The sequence below is a fragment of the Chrysochloris asiatica genome, unplaced genomic scaffold, assembly GCF_000296735.1.
Source record: "Chrysochloris asiatica unplaced genomic scaffold, ChrAsi1.0 scaffold00014, whole genome shotgun sequence".
Classification (NCBI taxonomy): Eukaryota; Metazoa; Chordata; class Mammalia; order Afrosoricida; family Chrysochloridae; genus Chrysochloris; species Chrysochloris asiatica.
In genome coordinates, this window is record NW_006408532.1 from 10,393,503 (window position 1) to 10,414,932 (window position 21,430).

At 41.1% G+C, this 21,430-nt stretch overlaps 1 protein-coding gene across 2 annotated transcripts in view; it reads left to right on the forward strand.

Moving 5' to 3' along the window:
- The window catches only part of ABL1 (c-abl oncogene 1, non-receptor tyrosine kinase), a 224,015-nt gene extending 204,069 nt beyond the window's left edge, over positions 1-19,946 (forward strand). For both annotated transcript variants that reach the window (XM_006834881.1, XM_006834882.1), the window contains exons 7-11: positions 1,789-1,973; positions 12,965-13,117; positions 14,319-14,408; positions 14,750-14,914; positions 18,002-19,946. In XM_006834881.1, coding sequence (XP_006834944.1) covers positions 1,789-1,973; positions 12,965-13,117; positions 14,319-14,408; positions 14,750-14,914; positions 18,002-19,695 — 2,287 coding nt within the window. In that variant the 3' untranslated portion in view covers positions 19,696-19,946. The remainder of the gene's footprint in view (positions 1-1,788; positions 1,974-12,964; positions 13,118-14,318; positions 14,409-14,749; positions 14,915-18,001) is intronic.
- The last annotated feature ends 1,484 nt before the right edge of the window (positions 19,947-21,430 follow it).

Consider the following 21,430-nt stretch of genomic DNA (forward strand, 5'->3'; position numbering starts at 1 on the left):
TGAGGTCTAGTAGCTTTTTTACTGAGTCTTTGGGGTTTTCTACGTATAGGATCATATCGTCTGCAAATAGGGAGAGTTTTACTTCCTCTTTGCCAGGCATCTTTTTATAAAAAACTTCCAACCAACAAGGTTTTGCATCTTACCGTGTAACTTTAGTGATGGCAGTACATTGGACCTGGAAGCAAAGGTAAACGCTAGTTTTCTGACATAGCCGGCTCTGGGCATGGATCCAGGACTAAATTCAACCTGGCCTAGACCCTGGACCAATTGAGCAGTTACACCCCAGGGTAAGAAATATTTCACTTCTGAACCATTTTGGACTAAGTGGAATATTAAATGAAGTGCATAAAAGGCATCCTTCCTAATAATCACAGCTCGCTTTGAAATAGAGTGCTCATTGTTCCTCCAAGGCCAGTGGTCATCAATAATGACCTCTTCCTGGGAGTGGTTGGCATTGCTTTTACATAAATTCATGATAATAGCCAGGGCATGTTTTTTTGGTGGTTTTCTTTTTTCCCCCCTTTATTATGATTTCATTCCCCACTTAACTGCTGTCATCTGGCTTAGGGATGTTTCTACTATTGTCAGAATTGTGTATGTATGAGCCTGAATTAAACATCTTGGCTGTTTTAAAGGCTGAAGTGTTTTGACCTTCATGTGTGCCACAATTATCCTGGCCTTTGAATTCTTTGCTGATGGAAATGGCTTCCTAGCAAAGTAATAACATACACAGGACAGAAGCTGATGGGCTTTGCAGAAATATTTTGTACAAGATGTTCTCCACACCACAGTTGTGACCTTTCCTACCTAATTAACTGAAGTATGAAACCTGTACATGAGATTTCATAGGAGTAGGAGTATCATGTGTGAAATGTTGGTGGTTCTTGTAAGACAGATTTTCAGTGCTCCGGAAGAGCCTGATTCACATGCTCCTGTCACTCAAGAAAGTGAACCCTCTGAGGCTGCAAATTGAGATTTCTTAACTTCTGGTTTGCCTTGCATGGTTTGGTCCATTCCCTCTTCATTCAGGCATACTTAAAATGCTTTACCCAAATCCTATTAGGCACAACTCTTCTGTATTTAATTTCTCTCTGATTGTTGATGATCAAACTATCTTACACAGCCCTCTCCTTAAGCTATTACTACTTTCTCATTCCTTTGCCTTGTGATTTCATGGCTGATGTCCATGAACCAAAGATTAGATTCCTACCTCCCTGGGAGAATTAGGGGGCAAGAGGAACCTGATTATGCAGGGGAGAGTTTTTATGATGCATTTGGGTAAGCATCAGGAAGAAAGAGAAAAGAAACACAGTTAGGGTTAAGAATGCTATGGACTTTAGATTCTGGATGGGACTCACACTACTACTGTACGTTTCTTACAATCAAGGACAGGGCTAAAGCTTGTTCCCTTGTGCCTGACCTATAGTTGTAATAACCATGCAGACATCGTAACTATGCTCAAGCCAACAGTCAAAACACTTTACATATTAATTCGTTACAACAAACTCAAGAGGCAATCACTGTTAATACTATCTTTATTATATGGATGAAGTAACTGAAACCCAGAATGATAAACTTGCTCCAGGTCATGGAGCCACTTCACTGCCACTATATGTTTGCTGAGGAGCAGTTCTATTCCCCAGTGGGGAGTTGACACAAGTTTCCAGGGGAGTAGACTTAATTTTCGCATTGTCAATACTATACCTTTACTCAACAGTGGTAAATCAGTGGAGCTGGATTCCCAGCTATATAGGAGCTCTCATGAATGATTTTGTTTTCCTTTCCCAGGGATCTTGCCGCCAGAAACTGCCTGGTAGGGGAAAACCACTTGGTGAAGGTGGCTGATTTTGGCCTGAGCAGGTTAATGACAGGGGATACCTATACAGCCCATGCCGGAGCCAAGTTCCCGATCAAATGGACCGCCCCTGAAAGCCTGGCCTACAACAAGTTTTCCATTAAGTCTGATGTCTGGGGTAAGCCTGCTCCTTCTCTGTATCGTCTGTGTTAGCCACAGGGTGGGGAGACTTACTCCCTCTTTTTCTTCCTCTCCTCTGTGTTCTCTCTCCAAAATGAAGGAAAAGTGAGTTTTTTCCCTATAGCAATTAAGATGCAGAGTACTTTAAAAAAAAAAAAATATATATATATATATATATATATATTATTTACTTACCATCTTTATGTCTTTATCTTAAATTTGCTATTTGGGATTGCTGGGCCCCTATAGGTAACTAGAAGCTTGCGCTGTGCAGGCAATGCTGGTTGGCTTGTTTGGGTCCTTAGGCTGCTACCTTCTGAAGCCTCATGTAACAGGTGTTTTGTTTTGTTTTGTTTTTTAGCTGTATTGTGGAAAATTATAAGCATGTACTAAAGAAGGGAGGCCTTGTGTGTCACTGTGGGTTAATGCGCTAGACTGCAAAATCGATTTGAACTGCAAGGTTGACGATTTAAACTTACCAGCCACTCCTCAAATTCTATATAGGGTCACTATGGGTCGGAACTGATTTGATGGCATTTAACAACAATAATACTAAAAACAATCACATAATGAACTTTCGTATGTCTATAACCCAGCTTTAATACACTGTATCCTATATTGACCTTTATTATTTTGAAGCGAATCCCAGATACATAATTTTGTCCATGAATGTCTTAGTATGTGCTTCCTAAAGATGACTTTTTAAATTAACAGTACCACCATGTCCCTCTCCCCAAACTGACAGAAATTTCTTAATATTATCCAGTACCTAGTCAGTGTTCAAATTTCTAATTTAATTGTACTTTATTTATTTTCAGTTTGAATTTGATCCAAATATGGTTCATATATATAGTGTGATTACTTGATAGTCTCTTAAGCCTCTTTTAATTGTTAGGTTTCCTTTCCATCTCTGTATTTCTTTTGCTATTTCTTTGTTGAAGAAACTTAGCCATTTGTCCTTTAGCGTTCCCACGTGTGAATTTTGGCTGCTGGCAGTTTGCTGGTGTGATTTAATATGTTCTATCTTCAGCATTTCCAGTAAACTGATAAGTTGAGTCTAGACAGCTTGATCCTATTCAAATTCAACTTTCCTTTTGGATGAAATAGCAGGTATGCTGTCTCATCAACAGGTACACAATGCTTGGCTTTCTCTCTTTTGTTGTGATTTTACCAGTTGTTGATACCCAGTGCCTGCATCCATTATTAGAGGTTTCGAAATTAGTAATATTCTAATCCTGTCATTCCTTAATAGCTGAATACATGTATTAAAGGAACTTCCTTCTTCTGCTGTTTGGTTACTCAGTAGTACAATTTATATAGGATGTTGTACTGTTGAGTCTGTTCTGACTCATAGTGACCTGTATAGGGTTTCCAGGGATTGGCTGGTGAGTTTGAACCACCAACTTTGTAGTTCAAACCAGCCTTGTGGACCAGTGCTTTATCCCACAGTGCCACACAATGACTCTTCTAGGATTGTTGTTGTTGTTGTCAGGTGCCATTGAGTCGGAACCGACTCATAGCGACCCCATGCACAGCAGAACGAAACAATGTCCGATCCTGGGCCAACCTCACTACCACTGCCACACTTGAGTCCATCAATGATGCCACCTGGCTGATCCATCTCGTTGGGGGTCTTCCTCTTTTTCTCTGACCCTCCACCCTACCCAGCATGACATCCTTCTCCAACGATTGTTTCCTCTGGACAATATGTCCAAAGTAGGAGAGACGAAGCTTAGCCATCCTGGCCTCCAAGGAGCACTCTGGCTGCACTTTTTCCAAAACAGATCTATTGGTTCTTTTGGCAGTCCATGGCACTTTCAGTATTCTCCTCCAACACCACAACTCAAAGGCATCAATTCTTCTACGATCCTCCTTATTCACTGTCCAGCTTTCGCATCCATATGAGGCTATTGAAAACACAATGGCCTGGGTCAGGCGCACTTTAGTCCTCAAGCTGACATCTCTGCTCTTCAATACTTTAAAAAGTTCCTGTGCAGCAGATTTGCCCAGTGCCATACGTCGTCTGATCTCTTGACTGCTACTTCCGCGAGTGTTGATAGTTGATCCAAGAAGAATGAAGTCCTTGACAACTTCAATCCTTTCTCCATTGATAAGAATGTTGTTTATTGGTCCAGTGGTGAGGATTTTTGTTTTCTTGACATTGAGATGTAATCCATATCGAAGGCTGTGCTCTTTAATCTTCGTAAGTAAATATTTCAAGTCCTCTTCACTTTCAGCGATCAAGGTTGTATCATCTGCATATCGCAGGTTGTTAATGAGTCTTCCTCCAATCCTGATGCAACATTTTTCTTCATAGAACCCAGCTTCTCATATTATTTGCTCAGCATACAGGTTGAACAAGTATGGTGAAAGAATACAACCCTGTCTCACACCTTTCCCAATTTTAAAACATTCAGTGTTCCCATGTTCTGTTCGAACAACTGCTTCTTGGTCTAGGTACAGGTTTCTTAGAAGTACAATTAAGTGTTCTGGAATACTCATACTTCTCAATGTTGTCCATAGCTTGTTATGATCCACACAATCGAAAGCCTTTGCGTAGTCAATAAAGCACAGGTAAACAACCTTCTGATATTCTCTGCTTTCAGCCAAGATCCATCGGACATCAGCAATGATATCTCTCATTCCACGGCCTCTTCTGAATCCAGCTTGAACCTCTGGAAGTTCTCTGTCAATGTATGATTGTAGCCGTTTCTGTATTACCTTTAGCAAAACTTTACTCGCTTGAGATATCAAAGAGATTGTCCGATGATTTCCGCATTCCGTTGGGTCACCTCTCTTTGGAATGGGCATAAACATTGATCTCTTCCAATCAGTCGGCCAGACAGTTGTCTTCCAAATTTCTTGGCAGAGATGAGTGAGTGCCTCCTGTGCTGCCTCACTTTCCTGAAAGATTTCAATTTTTATTCCATCAATTCCTGGTGCCTTGTTCTTTGCCACTTCTTTCAGTGAACTTTGGACTTCCTCTCTGAGTATCATTGGCTCTTGTTCATATGGTACCTCTTGAAATGGTTGAACATTAACCATTTCCTTTTGGTACAATGACTCTGTGTATTCCTTCCATCTTTTCTTGATGCATTCTGCATCATTCAATAATTTGCCCAGTGAATCTTTCAATAACGAAAGTCGAGGCTTGAATTTTTTCTTCAGTTCCTCTTCTAGGATAGGCAGGATAAAGAAAAACTTGCTTCTTTGAAGCCGTCAGTACCAGTTTCAAAATAACAAGTTGGCTTCCTAATACCCTCTAATGGTTACCAACTAGGTTTCTGTTGTGCTTCTTTGATAGTATTACTAGGAACTCATAGATTTAAATAACATTATATGATTGCTGTGTTTCAATCACTGCGGTTTTTTCTTTACTGGTATTGAAATTGTCTCATCTTTGGGTCAATGGGGGAACCTCTTGAAATTAGCTCCTAGTACTTTTGACAAGACACTGGTTGTAGTATTTGATAGCTTCCACACTATCTGGAATGACAGAATATTCCAGGTTCATCTTGTACATTTTCTGTCCTAAATCTGGAGCTATTTCATATGAGTACTGGTTTCTTTTAATGCAAAGAGTAATTTCGAGACCACAATCTGATTTGTTTGTCATATTACTTCTGGGCATTTTTAGAGAACAGAGTTAGGATTTGTTTCCTCTTTTTTAATTTTTATTTTTAAAAGATAAACTATACCATGGATTCGTAATGATGATTTTGATTCAGATTTAGGGTTCTAAGATCTTTTGTTTAGCCTCTTGTGTCTATATCTCAGAGTCCTGGTGTGATGCTGAAGGATAAGTACTCGACCATAAGGTCAGTTCAAACTGCATGGTTGGTGGTCCAAACTCACCACTTGCTCCTCAAAAACCCCATACAGGGTCGCTATGAGTCTAACCGAATCAAGGACACTCAGTAACAACAATCTATATCTCAAAGACCCGTGTAGTGAATTACCAGTTAGTATGCTAACTACAAGGTTAGTAGTTCAAATCTACCAGCTACTCTGTGGTAGAAAGATGAAACTTTCTGCTCCCATAAAGATTTATAGCCTCAGAAGCCCTATACTGGGTTGCTATGGGTCAGAACCAACTCACGGCACACCACCATCTCTATCTCATTTCTCTCATGTCAAAAGTTCGGATTCTCGGTATCACCCGGAAAGACAGGATTGTTCATTTGCTTTATATCGTAATACACAGAGTACGTAATACCAGAGTACTGATACCAACACTACTACAACAACAGGATTACAATATATTAGGTTAAGTTTCGGTTTTGAGGGTTTTTGTTGTTGTTGTTTATTTTGTGCTGCTTTTGCGATTGCTTTTTATACTTAAGATGTATTCTATTAGGACTCTATAGTCAAATTACTTGCAAAATCATTTGGCTCACTAGTCTCTGGTGGATATGCCATCATTTGGAAGCAAATTTAGGTTTGCTTAATTTTGATTTTCAAAGATTGCTTTAAAAAAAAAAAAAAGAATTTGGTTTTAAAATTCTATAAAATAATCCTTGCCCACTTCATCCTTTTTCAAACATACTCTTGTAGGTAACATATATGCATACTTATTTGCTTAGGCTTATCCTTCCATCTTTTTTCTTGTCCAGATAAATGTGTATTCATGGCCTTCTTTCTTAGAAAAGTTACCTCGAGCTAGATGTAATTTTTCCATTGTGCTTTTTTTCCTTGCATTTCATAGATCATTTCATAATAATATACAGAAACATCCCTTGTTCCTTTTTGCAGTTTTATGGAAGGAACTCTGTTGTGTGACTAAACCATAGTTCATTATTTTATTGTTGTTTCATGGAGATCATGTAAAATTTATAAGTTAACTGAGGGAAAACTGACCTCTTTATGAAGTTGAGTTTTCACATTCAAGAATGTATGTCTTTCTCTTTGTTTGAGTCTGTTTGGGGGCTTATTGTTTTTGTTAGATGTCATCGAGTTGGTACTGGCTCATACCAACCCTATGCAAAACAGAATGAAACTGCCCACTCCTGCGCCAACCGCACAATCCTTGCTGTGTTTGAGCCCATTGCTGCTGCCACTGTGCCAGTCCATCTCATTGGGCATCTTCCTCTTTGTTTCTGACCCTCCACTTTTCCAAACATGATAGCCTTCTTCAGTGACTGGTCCCTCCTGACAATGTGTCCAAAGTGTGAGAGATGAAGTCTGACCATCGTGGCTTCTTAGGAGCATTCCAGCTGCATTTCTTCTAACACAAGCAGTTCCTTATTTAGCAGATTGTGGCAATTTCAATATTCTCTTCAAATACCATAACTCAAATGCATCAATTCTGCTATGGACTTCCAACTTTCACATGCATATGAGGTTATTAAAAATATCATGGCTTGGGTCAGGCACACCCTAGTCCTCAAACTGGTATCTTTGCTCTTCCGCACTTATAAAGAAGTCTTCTGCAGCGGATTTGCCCAAACAATACATAGTTTAATTTCTTGACTTCCACTTCCATGAGTGTTAATGGTTGATCTGAGCAAAATGGAGTCCTTGACAACTTCAGTCTTTTCTCCAATTATATGAACGTTATTTATTGGTTCGTGATGAGAATTTTTGTTTTCTTTACACTGAGGTGCAATGCATACTGAAGACTATGATCTTTGATCTTCATCAGTAAGTATTTCAATTCCTCTTCACTTTCAGCAAGCAAGGTTGTGTCATCTGCATATCGCAGGTTGTTAATGAGTCTTTCAATCCTGATGCCACATTTTTCTTCATATAATCCGACTTCTTGGATTCTTTGCTCAACATATAGATTGAATAAGTATGGTGGAAGAATACAACCCTGGCTGCACACTTTTCCTTATTTTAAACCATTCCGTGTTCCCAGTTATGTTCGAACAGCTACCTCTTGGTCTATGTACATGTTTCTCTTGAGCACAATTAAGTCCGTAACTTGGCATGATCCACTAAATTGAAAGTCTTTGGGTAGTCAGTAAAGCACAGGTAAGTATCTTTCTGGTATTCTCTGCATTCAGCCAAGAATCATCTTAGGCCAGCAATGATATCCCTCATTCCACATTCGCTTCTGAATCTGACTTGAACCTCTGGAAGTTCTCTGCCAATGTATGCTTGTAGCTGTTTTGAAATTATATTTAGCAAAATTTTACTTGCATGTGATATTAATTATATTGTCTGATGAGTTCTGCATTCCTTGGGTCACTTGTTTTTGGAATGGACACAAATATGGATCTCTTCCACTCAGTTGACCAGGTAGTTGTTTTTCCAAAGTTCTTGACATAGATGAGTTGAGTACCTCCAGTGCTGCATCAGTTTGTTGAAAGATTTCAGTTTGTATTACATCTATTCCCAGAGCCTTGTTCTTTGCCAGTACCTTTAATGCACCTTGGACTACTTCCTTCAGTATCATTGGCTCTTGATCATATGCTACCTCTTGAAATGGTTGAACATTCACCATTTCTTTAGGGTAGAGTTGACTCTCTGTATCTCTTCCATCTTCTTTTGATGTTTTCTGCATCATTCAATATTTTGCCCATTTGTTGTTGTTGTTAGGTGCCATCGAGTCGGTACCAACCCATAGCGTACTTATGCACAGCAGAATGAAACACTGCCAGATCCTGGGCCAACCTCACTACTGTTGCCACACTTGAGTCCATCGATGCTGCCACTTGGCCAGTCCATCTCAATGGGGGTCTTCCTCTTTTCCTCTGACCCTCCACCTCACCAAACATGATATCCATCTCCAGTGACTGGTCCCTTCTGACAGTATGTCCGAAGTATGAGAGACAAGGTGTGGCCACTTTGGCCTCCAAGGAGCACTCTGGCTGCACTTCTTCTAAAACAGATCTGTTGGTTCTTTTGGCAGCCCATGGCACTTTCAACATTCTCCTCCAACACTCTAATTCAAAAGCATCAATTCTTCAATGGTCTTCCTTATTCACTGTCCAGCTTTCGCATGCATATAAAGTGATTGAAAATACCATGGTTTGGGTCAGGTGAACCTTAGTCCTCAAGCTGACATCTTTGCTCTTCAGCACTTTAAAAAGGTCTTGTGTAGCAGATATGCCTAATGCAATACGTTGGTTGATTTCTTTACTGCTGCTTCCATGAGTGGTGATGGTTGATCCAAGAAGAATGAAGTCCTTGACAACTTGAGTCTTTTCTCCGTTGATAAGACTGTTGTTTATCGGTCTTGTGGTGAGGATTTTTGTTTTCTTTACATTGAGATGCAATCTGTATCGAAGATTGTGGTCTGTGATCGTCATCATTAAATGTTTTAAGTCCTCTTCATTTTCAGAAAGCAAGCTTGTTTTGCCCATAGAATCTTTTAATATTGCAAATTGAAGCTTGAATTTTTCCATCACTTCCCTCATCTTGAGAAATGCCTGATGTTAAAAAAAAAAAAAAAGAGCTAAAATGAATAGAGAGAATTACTGTTAACTGTTGGTACATGAAGGGGATTATAATCATTGTAATGAAACAAAGTGTATGATTTGATGAATGTAAAACTGATGATCAGCCTTGTAAACTTTCACTCAATTCACAATAAAAACATAAAAAAAAAAAATCAGTAGTCTTCACACACAAATCAGATGATATAATGGAAGTGAAGTGTTCATGTATGATAGTAATTAAACAAATTTATACCACCAAAAGGCACATTCTGCAAGTCTGCCACCTGACTGCTGGTTCTCAGTCCCTCTCTTTCCATGAATCCAGAGTCCTCAGCTGCTCCCTTTTGCTATTGATTTTTTAAATAAAATTTTTATTATGGAATAATTTTAGATTTACAGAAAAATTGCAAATATACTCAGACGGTTCCCATGTACATTTGCTTAGTTTCCTTTACACATCTTACACTACCATGGTTTATTGGTCAAGAAACTGACGTTGGTTGCTCACTATAAACCAAACTCCACAGAAAATTATGTGGAACAAAGAAATCTACAACACCATACACAAACACACATCCCAGAAAAAAGCAGCACAATAACAGCAACCAGTTCTTACATTAATTATAAATATACCAGTCATAAGACAGGGAGTAACAGAATGGATAAGAAAAGAAGACCCATCAATAAGCTATCTATAAGAGAGACACTTTATACACAAGCATAAAAGTAGACTAAAAATCAAAAGATGGAAAAAATGTATCAAGCTAACAGCAGTCATAAAAAGTCACAGAAAATATTAATTTCTGATAAAATAAGTTTAAGACAAAAACCAATATAAGAGACAAAGAAGAACATTATATTATGATAAAAGGGTTAATTGAACATGAGGACATAATCATAATAAGTATCTATGCACTCAGTGAAAGAGCCTCAGAATCCATAAATCATGCTCTGTCAGAATTGAAGAGATTTTAATGTACCACTTTTGATGAAGGACAGAACAAAGAAAGAAGCTTAACAAAGGCACAGAAGAACTAAAACAACACAATCAACCAATTTGACCTTATAGACATATATAGGACACTCCACCCAACGCCAGCACAATATACATTATTTTCCAGTGCACATGGAACATTCTTCAGGGTAGACCATGTGTGAGGCCTAAAAGCAAGCCTAAATAAAATAAAAAACATCAAATTACTACAAATCATCTTAGATCACTGTGCTATAAAATTATAAAATTGCCATAGGAAGATCAAGGAAAAAAACTCAAATGCATGGAAATTGAATAACATAAATAAATCAATAAATGCCAGGCTTTTTTTGGACTTTACCAGTGTTTCCACTAATGTTGTTTCTGCTCCAGAATCCAGTTCAGGGTACCACATTGTATTTAATTGCCATGTTTCCCCAGGTTGTTCTGGTCTCTGACAGTTTTTTTGTGTGTGACAGTATTTCTTCATTTTCCATGACTTTGCCAGCTTTGAGGACTAACTAGGTGTACAGTAGAATGTTCCTCAATCTGGATTTGTAATTTTTTTTGTGTGTAATTATATTGAGGTTGTAGGGTTTTGGAAAGAATGCAACAAAGATAACATTACATGAGGTGGTACAAAATATCCACATGACGTCACCCATGATGAAAGTTACCTGTTTTTCCTTTCCTTGCTCTGGTTTTTAGAAGCAAGTTTGTAAATCCAGCCTGCCCTCAAAGAGATGGGAAGATTAAGTTCCACCTCCTAGAGATGTATTTACATATATTATTTGGAATTTTTCTGTAAAGCGGATTTGTCTTACCTCCCCAATTTTTTTTATTCTATCATTTATTTATACTATATGAACTGTATAAACTTGGAGTCCTGATGTGGCGCTGTGGGCTAATACATCTGACTGCAAAATCGTTAGAACTTCAAGGTCGATGGTTCAAGCTTACCAGCTGTTCCTAGGAAACCCTGTACAGGGTTGTTGTAAGTCGGAATTGACTTGACGGCACTTAACAACAACATACGTGCTTACTTTATACTTTGGGTTATAATTCAGTCCTACATTATTTATTTACATGTTTAGTTTGTTCTATCTTCAATCATTGGGAGTTCACTCAAGTTTTGTTTGCTATGCCCATTTGACATGTACCCATCTTTTTGGTTTTTGAATACTTCCTTTCTGGTACTACAAAATGACCCAGACTCATGTTGTGTATCTCTTATCCCAGCCCTTGTTGTTGTCATAGTTAAATGCCATTGAGTTGGTTCTCATAGCAACCCTGTATAGCGTTTCCAAGAAAGCGGCTGATGAGTTAGAACCACTGACTTTGTGGTTTAAACCAACCTTGCGTTCCTGTGCTTTATCCCACATTGCCACACCAGGATTCCAGCTCTAGTATCAGCCATTTCTCCAAGGAGCAGTGGTTCCTTTTATTGGAGAATGGTATTTAGAAACCAAGATTTGTATACCATGTGTACTTGTTGCTTCTGTAGTGTCACTGTTGACTATGATCAGAGAAACTGTCCTCTGAGCATTTAAAACTAAGTAATATGTATGTTTATACAATCTATGTCTATATATCTATATATATATGGTGGTGGTTATATCTAGAATTATTTCTGCACCTCTCCATCTGTGTATAAATATATGTGTGTATATCTGTGCATTTATACTGATGTCACTAGCCCTAATCTACTACAACAGGCTTCTTTCTAGTGAAGACTATTGAGTTTTTGCAAGATAATTTTATAGCCCCACTATTACTAAATTTCCTTGTTGTCTGTAAGTTATTTTCCATTGGTTTTTTTTTTTGTGTGCTTTCTAGATACATAATTTTGTCATCTGTAGACATAGTTGTGTCTCATCTCCAAGTTTTATGCTTCAAATTTCTGTCTTTTTTCTAATTCCATTGCTGTTAGCTCCATGCAGTGTTATATATAGAAAAGGAGATGAAGGACTTCCTTGTCTAGTTCCTGACTTTAATGGGAAAACTTCTAGTTTTTTCCTATTAATTAACGTATTTACTTTTGGTCTAAGGTACATTTATTTTATTGCATTAAGAAAGTATCCATCAAGTCCTATAAAGATAAATGGGTGTTGGGTTTTGTAATACTCCTGACATAAATCATCTTAATTACTCTAATGTTTATTTGTATTGTATATGCACAAGGATCGGTGAGAGAAAGAAATATAAATTACTTGTTCGATGGAAAACTTTAAAAGGGTCCATAAGATTTTTATAAAAAGTTTTGAGTTGGAAGGAGCTTTAGAGATAATCTTATACACCCAGAAAAGAACAGTGGTCTGTCTTAGTCACATAGCTAGTTGGTCACAAAACTGTGAATGGAATTTGACCTCCTAACTTTCAGCCTTATGTGCCTTACCCAGCAAGATGGCCACATTATCTAATAGGCTATGTAGGGGTTGGTCAGTACAGTCCTCTTATTTTCTTGAGGAAAATCGAATACTGTTCTGCTCTGTCCTCGGTTGTTAATTAAGAAAGAAGCCTTTAAAAATCTATCAGTGCCTGAATTGCTTCTTAGGATATGACTTTTGATGTCTGCTGCAGTGTAGTTAAATCTTACATTATTCTCAACACCCTTTTTGTTTCTTTTTCTTTTAGCATTTGGAGTACTGCTTTGGGAAATCGCTACCTATGGCATGTCACCTTATCCGGGAATTGACCTGTCCCAGGTGTATGAACTACTGGAGAAAGACTACCGCATGGAGCGTCCAGAAGGCTGCCCAGAGAAAGTCTATGAGCTCATGCGAGCATGTAAGCCCTCCCAGCCAGTTTTTAAAAATACCCGTGGTCATTGTAAGAGATTCCAGCAATGCCGGAGTGAATACATAAAGTAAAAAAAGTATATTTTATTTCTTCTCTCATTCTCATTCCTTAGAGGCAGCTAATAGTTTGATACATATTTTTCTAAACCCTTTTCACTGCTTTTTTATAGTTGTTTAGTCTTTAAGCAAAAATTTGATTTAAAGATCCTAAACCTAGGGTTCTTACTAATAAATACAGGTTTCTGGGTCATACCTCCAAATACTCTAATGTAGTAAGGTAAATATGCCAAGTGATGCTTATCTAGCTGCTGTTACTGATACCTGTATTATTATATTTATATGATTTTTGTGTTATGTGAACTTTCCCCACTTAATAGTATAGCAGGCATGTCTTTTCATGTTTATATAGTTCGACCTTTTTCTCATATTCATATAGCTGCCTAGCATTCTATTAAATGATATGCAAGGGAGCTTCAAAATGAAAACATGGAATTGAAAGTTAATGGAATTTTTATATGAACTTGTTGAAGCCCCCACATGTTCATTTATCTAGTCCTTTTTTATGAACTCTTGATTGTTTTATACATTTGTTTGCTTCTTGCCATTATAAACTAGGCAGGAATAAACATCCTTGTAAATATATCTCTGCCTACTTATGCCAGTATGTATAAAAGTGGAATTATTAGTTCAAAGGGTTTTAGATACTTTAAATTTTGATAGATTTATATACCAAATTTAGACTCCCAACCCAAAGTGTACATAAGTGACTTTCTGTACATCCTCATAGAACCTGGTCATTATCAAACCTTTAAATCTCATCTTAATTAGCATTTCTTTCCTTATAAGGATTTCAGACTTTGATAGTCATAAAGTAAGAGTATAATAGATGGCGAGTTATTTGGTTTAGTAATTCTCTGCATCAGCTACAGTGGGGTTGGGAAAAGTGCAGTTCTTGCTGCCATATATCTTTCTGGGGCTTTACAATCCTTATACTTTCTACAATGCATCTCTTCAAATTCCTAATGTTTGTGACAGGACACAGTGGCAATTGTCACGTTTTTAACTTATTGTAGCAAAACATGGTTAGCAAGATTGGGATGCTAATTTTCAGACTTTTCCTTGAGAATTGCTAATCCTAAACTTGTTAGCAAGGCCTCATGGGTGGTGTGATTCTGATCTCATCTGTCTAGGTTGGCAGTGGAATCCCTCTGACCGGCCCTCCTTTGCTGAAATCCACCAAGCCTTTGAAACAATGTTTCAGGAATCCAGCATATCAGATGGTAAAGTTGCTTTCCCAGGGTGTTCTGCTGGGGAAAAAAGGTTGGGATAGGAGGGGTGGCCATGTTGGGGCTAAGTCCTTGGTCCTTCTGTTAGCTTCTCAGTAGAAGTACATGAGCAAGCAAGTTATCTGAAAACAGGAAATTGGGCTTTCTGCCTTTTAGAACATGAAGAGTTCTTCTGAAAGATCAGTGCTATTTCTGCAGCATCCCTCTCTTTTCTGTAACTGTGAACTGTGTATAGATAGATGACCATCATTATCTAAAAGTGAAAAAGAACACCAACATATATCCAAATGACACTGTTACTGATGGCTGCTGGGTTTTCTGTGTGTGATTCTTAGAAGTGGAAAAGGAACTGGGGAAAAAAGGCATGCGAGGTGTTGCAAGTACTCTGCTGCAAGCCCCGGAGCTGCCCACCAAGACGAGAACCTCCAGGAGAGCTGCGGAGCATAAGGACTCCACTGATGTGCCTGAGACGCCCCTTTCTAAGGGTCAGGGAGATAATGGTAAGTATCGCAGCCCACCTTGCTACCCTCATCAGCTCTTTCCTTTACCCCACCACAAGTGCAAGGGCCAGTGTAGCCAAAGGAAAGCAGTAACCAAACCTGCATAGACGAACAGGCACACCCCACATTGGTGGTCCAGGTTTTGTTCTCATCCCCCTGGTACCACCTTCTCCCTCTTCCTGGGACTTGCCTAGGATCCATTGGCTGTGGCAGTTAGTTTGGTAGTTTTGAACTGCTGACCTTGCGGTTCGCAGCCCGATTCATAACTAGTACACTACCAGAGCTCCTTGTGTAACATATTAGGAATTTATTTATAAACATTGTAAAAAATTTATTTGTAAACATTGTCTTGGAGGCTGCATCTGATGTCCTTTAACTTCATAAAAGGGAAAGAGAATCAAACTCAGAATCAGCTCAAAGACAATGACTATAAAGCAGAACTTAGACGTGCCTCCACCCTTCATCCTTCTTTATAAGTTTTGACACCAGCAGTCCCTTCCACAACACTCTCTATTTCTTATCTGGGTTTGATAATTCATTGCAGTGGCCACACAGAATTCACAAACAATAGTCACAATTACGGGATTTTTTAGGGAAGTTAGCAGGTTACAATTCAGGATCAGAAATGTTTAGGACAGTCTCTTCTGAGCCATGCCCATAGGCAGGCCTCTCTCTGGTCCTCAGCCACAAGTCCCCTTGGCCTCTGCCCTGCTAGGCAATATTACAAAACTCTATTGGTGCTGCTGATAAATACCCAAAGGGCACTCTACTCTGCTGTGAGCCTTAGCCTGAAGGTGCTCAGCTCTAGCTCCAGGGTCATCAAAGCTAGTTTCTTAGTTAAGTGCCAGAGCACCCCCCTCTACAAGCGAGCCTCTGACCAGAGGCACTTAGCTCTACTCACTCCGTGGGCTGAAAAGTCCACTGCTCTTGCTCTTGGGTCTGCTGTTGCCTCTCTGCTGCTGCTTTGGCCTCACAGCTTCTGCTCTGGGATCTAAAGACATGTTCCTCTCCTGACTCTTTAAATCCAGCAGGATGACAAAATTAGATTTCCAAGTCTTCACAGTCACAACCTTTTTAACAATCATTTACAGTTGAATCATATAATTCTATATATATCTTCTCCTGCCACCTCTTACCCAGCCAGACCCATCAGGAAAAGAGGAAATATACCCAGTCTTCATGGTTAGTCATTTGGTGGGAACTGCAAAGGCCATGACTAGAAGTGCCATATTCAATACAATTCATTGAACCACACATATACATACACTACTAAACAGATACATATAAAGTCATGCGTTGCTTAACTTATACAATATGTTCTGTGAAGGAAGTAGGCCATTTTGGGATTTTGACATTGTGGGAGCACCGTTTCATATGAATATAGACAGTCCCCAGATTACGAATGTGTTCCATTTAAGGCAAATTTGTACTTAAGAAATAACAGTTAGGTGCAGTTTGTATCTAATGTCATTTGTTTTAGTATATAGTGGGTTACATGTTAGGCTGCTAACCCCAAGGTCAGCAGTTCAAATCCACAAGGTACCCCTCTGGAGAAAGATAAAGCTTTTACTCCCATAAAGATTTATAGTCTAAGAAACCTTATACAGGATTGCTGTGGGTCAGAATTGACTCCACAGCATACTAACATTACCACATATAGTGTACCTATCTATGCATAAAAGCATTAAAAAAACACTTCCAGAAACACTGAAACATAATACACACTGACATAATAATACAATAGTGATAATGTTTTGATGTTCTTCACATTTGTTATTATGAACCCCAACTTTTTATTATAATAGACTTTGTGGGAGTTGGGACTAAGGTCGTTGCCCGAATGGACATTATGCAACACATGACTACATTATAAAGCCCACCCGGAAAGTACATTTCAAAGGTTTACATAAGTGATAAATCTCAGTTAAAATATTTTCTTTTCACATCCCACTGGATCATCTGTCTACCCCTTTTTGGTGGTCGTGGCATTCAGAATCTTCTACTCTTCATCCTTGTGTAAGTTGTCATGATTTCAGGTAGTGGAGCAGTACGAGGAGAGGCAGCTATGGAAACGTGCTTATTAAAAGCCCGGTGATGAGCAATCATGTTCGCTTATGCCCGTCAGTAGTCATCTAAGAGGTATTTTGATATGTAATCTCATGGTGAGCCAAGAGTGTCAATTAGCTGCTCAGCACTGAAATAGGGCTGTGTATAATTCATTACATTTCACTTTCTCCACATTCTTCCACTGTCTGAAAGTTTGGTAGACCTTTGACTTTCCTTGATTTCAGGTGTCCTGCCTGCTGCCTGATGTTGTGATGAATGCTCTCCTGTACCTCTGTTCTGAAGTACAGGGTGCCAACAGGAAACCTCTTTTCTTATAGCTTGAACTCAGAACTTTGTCATTTACTAACACGGAGCTGGGCAGCACCCAAAGGATCTATTATTCATATTTATTTAAAGAGTCCCCATTAAAAAATGTTCAGTCCTCCCATTTTTGTTTTCTAAGGCTAATAGCCCATTATTGCTGTGTCCCTATAGTATCTAACCTCTTTGTTCCTGGGTTATATCTTATAAGAGTTTTCAACAAGCTGGATCGTCTGAAGGTCACAGTTTCTGATCCTTTGCTTAGCCTGGTTCTTGTTTTTTATTCGCCAGATAATGATGTTGGAGAGGGTGAGGGGCTGTGCTGCTGTCATGTAAATTAGTAAGAGAATAAGGAGCTTAGGGCCATCTTAGCTTTGTGTTCCTCTGTGAATAAGCTTTAGCCTTTCTAAACAGTGATGATAATAATGTTAGCAACATTTATTGTGACATTATGTACTAGTAACCATGATAACTAGTTCATAGTCACATACTCACAACAATAGATTATTGTCCCCATTTTATAGGTGAGGAAGCTGAGGATGAAAGAATTAAAGTCACTTACCTGGGACTTCTGGATAATGAATGGCAGAGTGACAAATAAGGCATGTCAGAGTCCTGAACCCAAATTCTTAGCTGTTCCTCTCTAGAGAGCAGGGTGGCCAGCCTGAGATTAGCCACTCAAAAGTCTGGAGTTTTTGAATTCTTCCCACTGTTTTTCAGATCCTCTGGACCATGAGCCCACTGTGTCTCCATTACTCCCTCGAAAAGAACGAGGTCCCCAGGATGCTGGCTTAAATGAAGATGAGCGCCTTCTCCCCAAAGACAAAAAGACCAACTTATTCAGCGCCTTAATCAAGAAAAAGAAGAAAACAGCCCCAACTCCTCCCAAACGCAGCAGCTCCTTCCGTGAGATGGACGGCCAGCCAGAGCGCAAGGTGGGCAGTGAGGAAGAAAGTCGAGAAATCAGCAATGGGGCGCTGCCTCTCACACCCTCAGACACAGCTGAGCCAAGCAAGTCCCCAAAGCCCAGCAATGGGGCCAGTGTCCCCAATGGGGCCTTCCGGTCTCCTCACCTGTGGAAAAAATCTAACACACTGACCAGCAGCCGATTAGGAGCCAGCGAAGAGGAGAGTGGCAGCAGCTCCAGCAAACGCTTCCTAAGATCCTGCTCTGCCTCCTGTGTGCCCCATGGGGCCAAGGACACAGAGTGGAGGTCAGTCACACTGCCCCGAGATTTGCAGTCCACAGGACGACAGTTTGACTCGTCCACATTTGGAGGGCACAAAAGTGAGAAGCCAGCTTTGCCTCGAAAGCGGGCAAGTGAGAACAGGTCTGACCAGGTGACCAGGGGCACAGTGACTCCCCCACCCAGGCTGGTGAAGAAGAATGAGGAAGTAGCTGATGAGGTCTTCAGAGACAACACTGAGTCCAGCCCAGGCTCCAGTCCTCCCTGTTTGACTCCAAAGCTCATCCGTAGGCAAGTCATGATGGCGCCTTCCTCTGGCCTTCCACACAAGGAAGAGGCTGGGAAATCCAGTGCCTTAGGGACCCCTCTTGTAGCTGAGCCAGTGCCCACCACCAGCAGAGCAGGGTCGGGTGCATCTGGAGGTCCCAGCAAGGTCCCTGCTGAGGAGCCCAGAGTTAGGAGGTACAAGCACTCTTCTGAGTCACCGGGGAAAGACAAGGGGAAACTGTCCAAGCTCAAGCCTGCCCCTCCGCCCCCTCCCCCAGCCTCTGGGGGGAAAGCTGCAAAGTCCTCTCAGAGCCCGAACCACGAAGCAGTTGGGGAGGTAGGAGCTGGTGCAAAACCAAAATCCTCGGCTCTGAGTATGGATGTTGTGAACAGTGATGGTGCCAAGCCAAATCCACCAGGAGAGGGCATCAAAAAACCTGTGCTCCCTTCCATGCCAAAGCCACAGTCATCTGCCAAGCCGTCGGGGACCCCAGTCAGCCCAGCCCCCACTGCCTCATCACTGCCGTCAGTACCCTCATCCCTGGGAGGGGACCAGCAGTCTTCTACTGCCTTCATCCCTCTCATCTCTACTCGAGTTTCTCTTCGGAAAACCCGGCAGCTTCCAGAGCGGATTGCCAGTGGTACCATTACCAAGGGCGTGGTCCTGGACAGCACCAACGCCCTGTGCCTCGCCATCTCCAAGAACTCTGAACAGATGGCCAGCCATAGTGCAGTGCTAGAAGCCGGCAAAAATCTCTACACATTCTGCGTGAGCTACGTGGATTCCATCCAGCAAATGAGAAACAAATTTGCCTTCCGCGAAGCCATCAACAAACTTGAGAACAATCTCCGGGAGCTTCAAATCTGCCCAGCGACAGCAGGGAGTGGCCCTGCTGCCACTCAGGACTTTAGCAAACTCCTCAGTTCAGTGAAAGAAATCAGTGACATCGTACAGAGGTAGCAGAAGCCGTGTCATGCCAGCTGGAGATGCCTTCAGCACGTGAGGACTTCCTGTGCCATGATGGGGATGGACAAAGGACCATGAACCGGGGCCGTGGCCCAGGAGCTCTGCACAGGTGGAGCTGGGGGGCCGCGTGGAGTACAGCCTGACTACCTATGTGTGCACCGACTGTCCACATGCACTTTCCTCCTATCAGCACCAGCTCCCTGAGCCTTCTCTGTCCCCTGACATATCTGTGGATGTCCTTCTCCCACCAGGCTCGCTCCTGCACACTGCTTTAAAACTCAGCTTTTCAGGGCAAGTGGGAATGGCGGCAGATAAGGATTTTTGTTTTTCTTTTTGTCTCTGGCTATTTCCCCCCCCCCCCCAAAAAAAAAAAAAAAAATAAGTGTCCTGAGCTTGAGCTTTTCACCAAGGCCTAGTGAATAGTCACCTCAGTTTCCGAAGTTGACCCTCAAATGTAAAGACACATTTCAAGAACTGCATCCTAAAGAAGTGGAGGGTGGGTACTCAGTGCTGCTTCCATTGGTGTGAGCTTCCCCCTTCCTTATGTGCATCTGGATTTGGCCATAAGACAGGGTGAGAGCAAGCTAGCCTTTGGGTCCAGGGCAGGTGGCAAGAAGCTGAAGAGGACGGCAGTGTGGGACATTGCTCTTGTCATCCATTTCCTCCACGCTCCTTGAGCTCTTGTGACATGCAGTATTAATCTTGGAGAGCATGCTTGAGTCAGGGCGGTGTGGTTGCTGCTGCTGCTGCAGACATTGCAGCCAAATGGGGACAGGGCAGCAGGTAATGGGGAGCTAGAGAGAGCCCAGAGCTGAACCTAGCAGGGTTGCCATCCATTCACATTTCCAAGTGCCCTGGAAAGGTCTTCAGTTTGGACCTGTCACCTGTCCCTTGCTCTCCTCTTCCTCTGAGGCAGAATCTTGGGAGGCCCCCTCTCCACTGAGATAGGACAGTCTTCAGTTTTCTGGAGTTCTTGAAGCATTTCAGAGCTCTGCTGTCTCATGATACAGAAAGGGGCCACCGGTAGGCAGCAGCACATGAAGAGGAGGCCAAGAGTTGCTGGCCCCTGGGACCTGACAGTGGCGGCTGCACTCTTGAATTGGGCAGATGTCTTTTATTTAATTACCACGAGCAACACTTAGCCTAATGCTTCTGTGGGGGCTATTAGGGGTTGTCCATAAAACCACAAACAAATTAAGCCCCAGAAAGTATTTCAGAGAGCACCCCTTAGTGTCTGGTATCAGGTGCTGTCACTTCGACACATAGGGCAGGGATCCCGGACTCCTTAACCTTGATACTGAGCATGCAGGCATCTGCCTGGGCCTCACAGTCATGCCCAGAAGCAACCCTTAGAGAAACCAAGAGAAGACCCCTTCCCATGTTCCTTGTCTTCTCATGCCTGTGACCAGCACAGGCCCTATTTCCACACTACTCACTGAAACTTGTACTTGACTTTTCTGGATCACTCTGTGCTGTTCTCACAGCACGTCACCTTTTTGTCACTCCTACCCCCCAGACTGCTGTGTTCCACAGACTGAGGGAGGTGGTAGAACGCCGCCAGCAGCCTTGCAGAGCAAAGCAAAACCACCCCCCACAGATGCCCCCGGACGGACTGTTTCGATGAGGTACTGGTTTCTTTTTTTTTGTTAACATGATGTGCCGCTATATTTTGCATTTATATCTTGGTATTATACACTTTTTTAGACTTCCTCTTTTTTAAATGATGTGT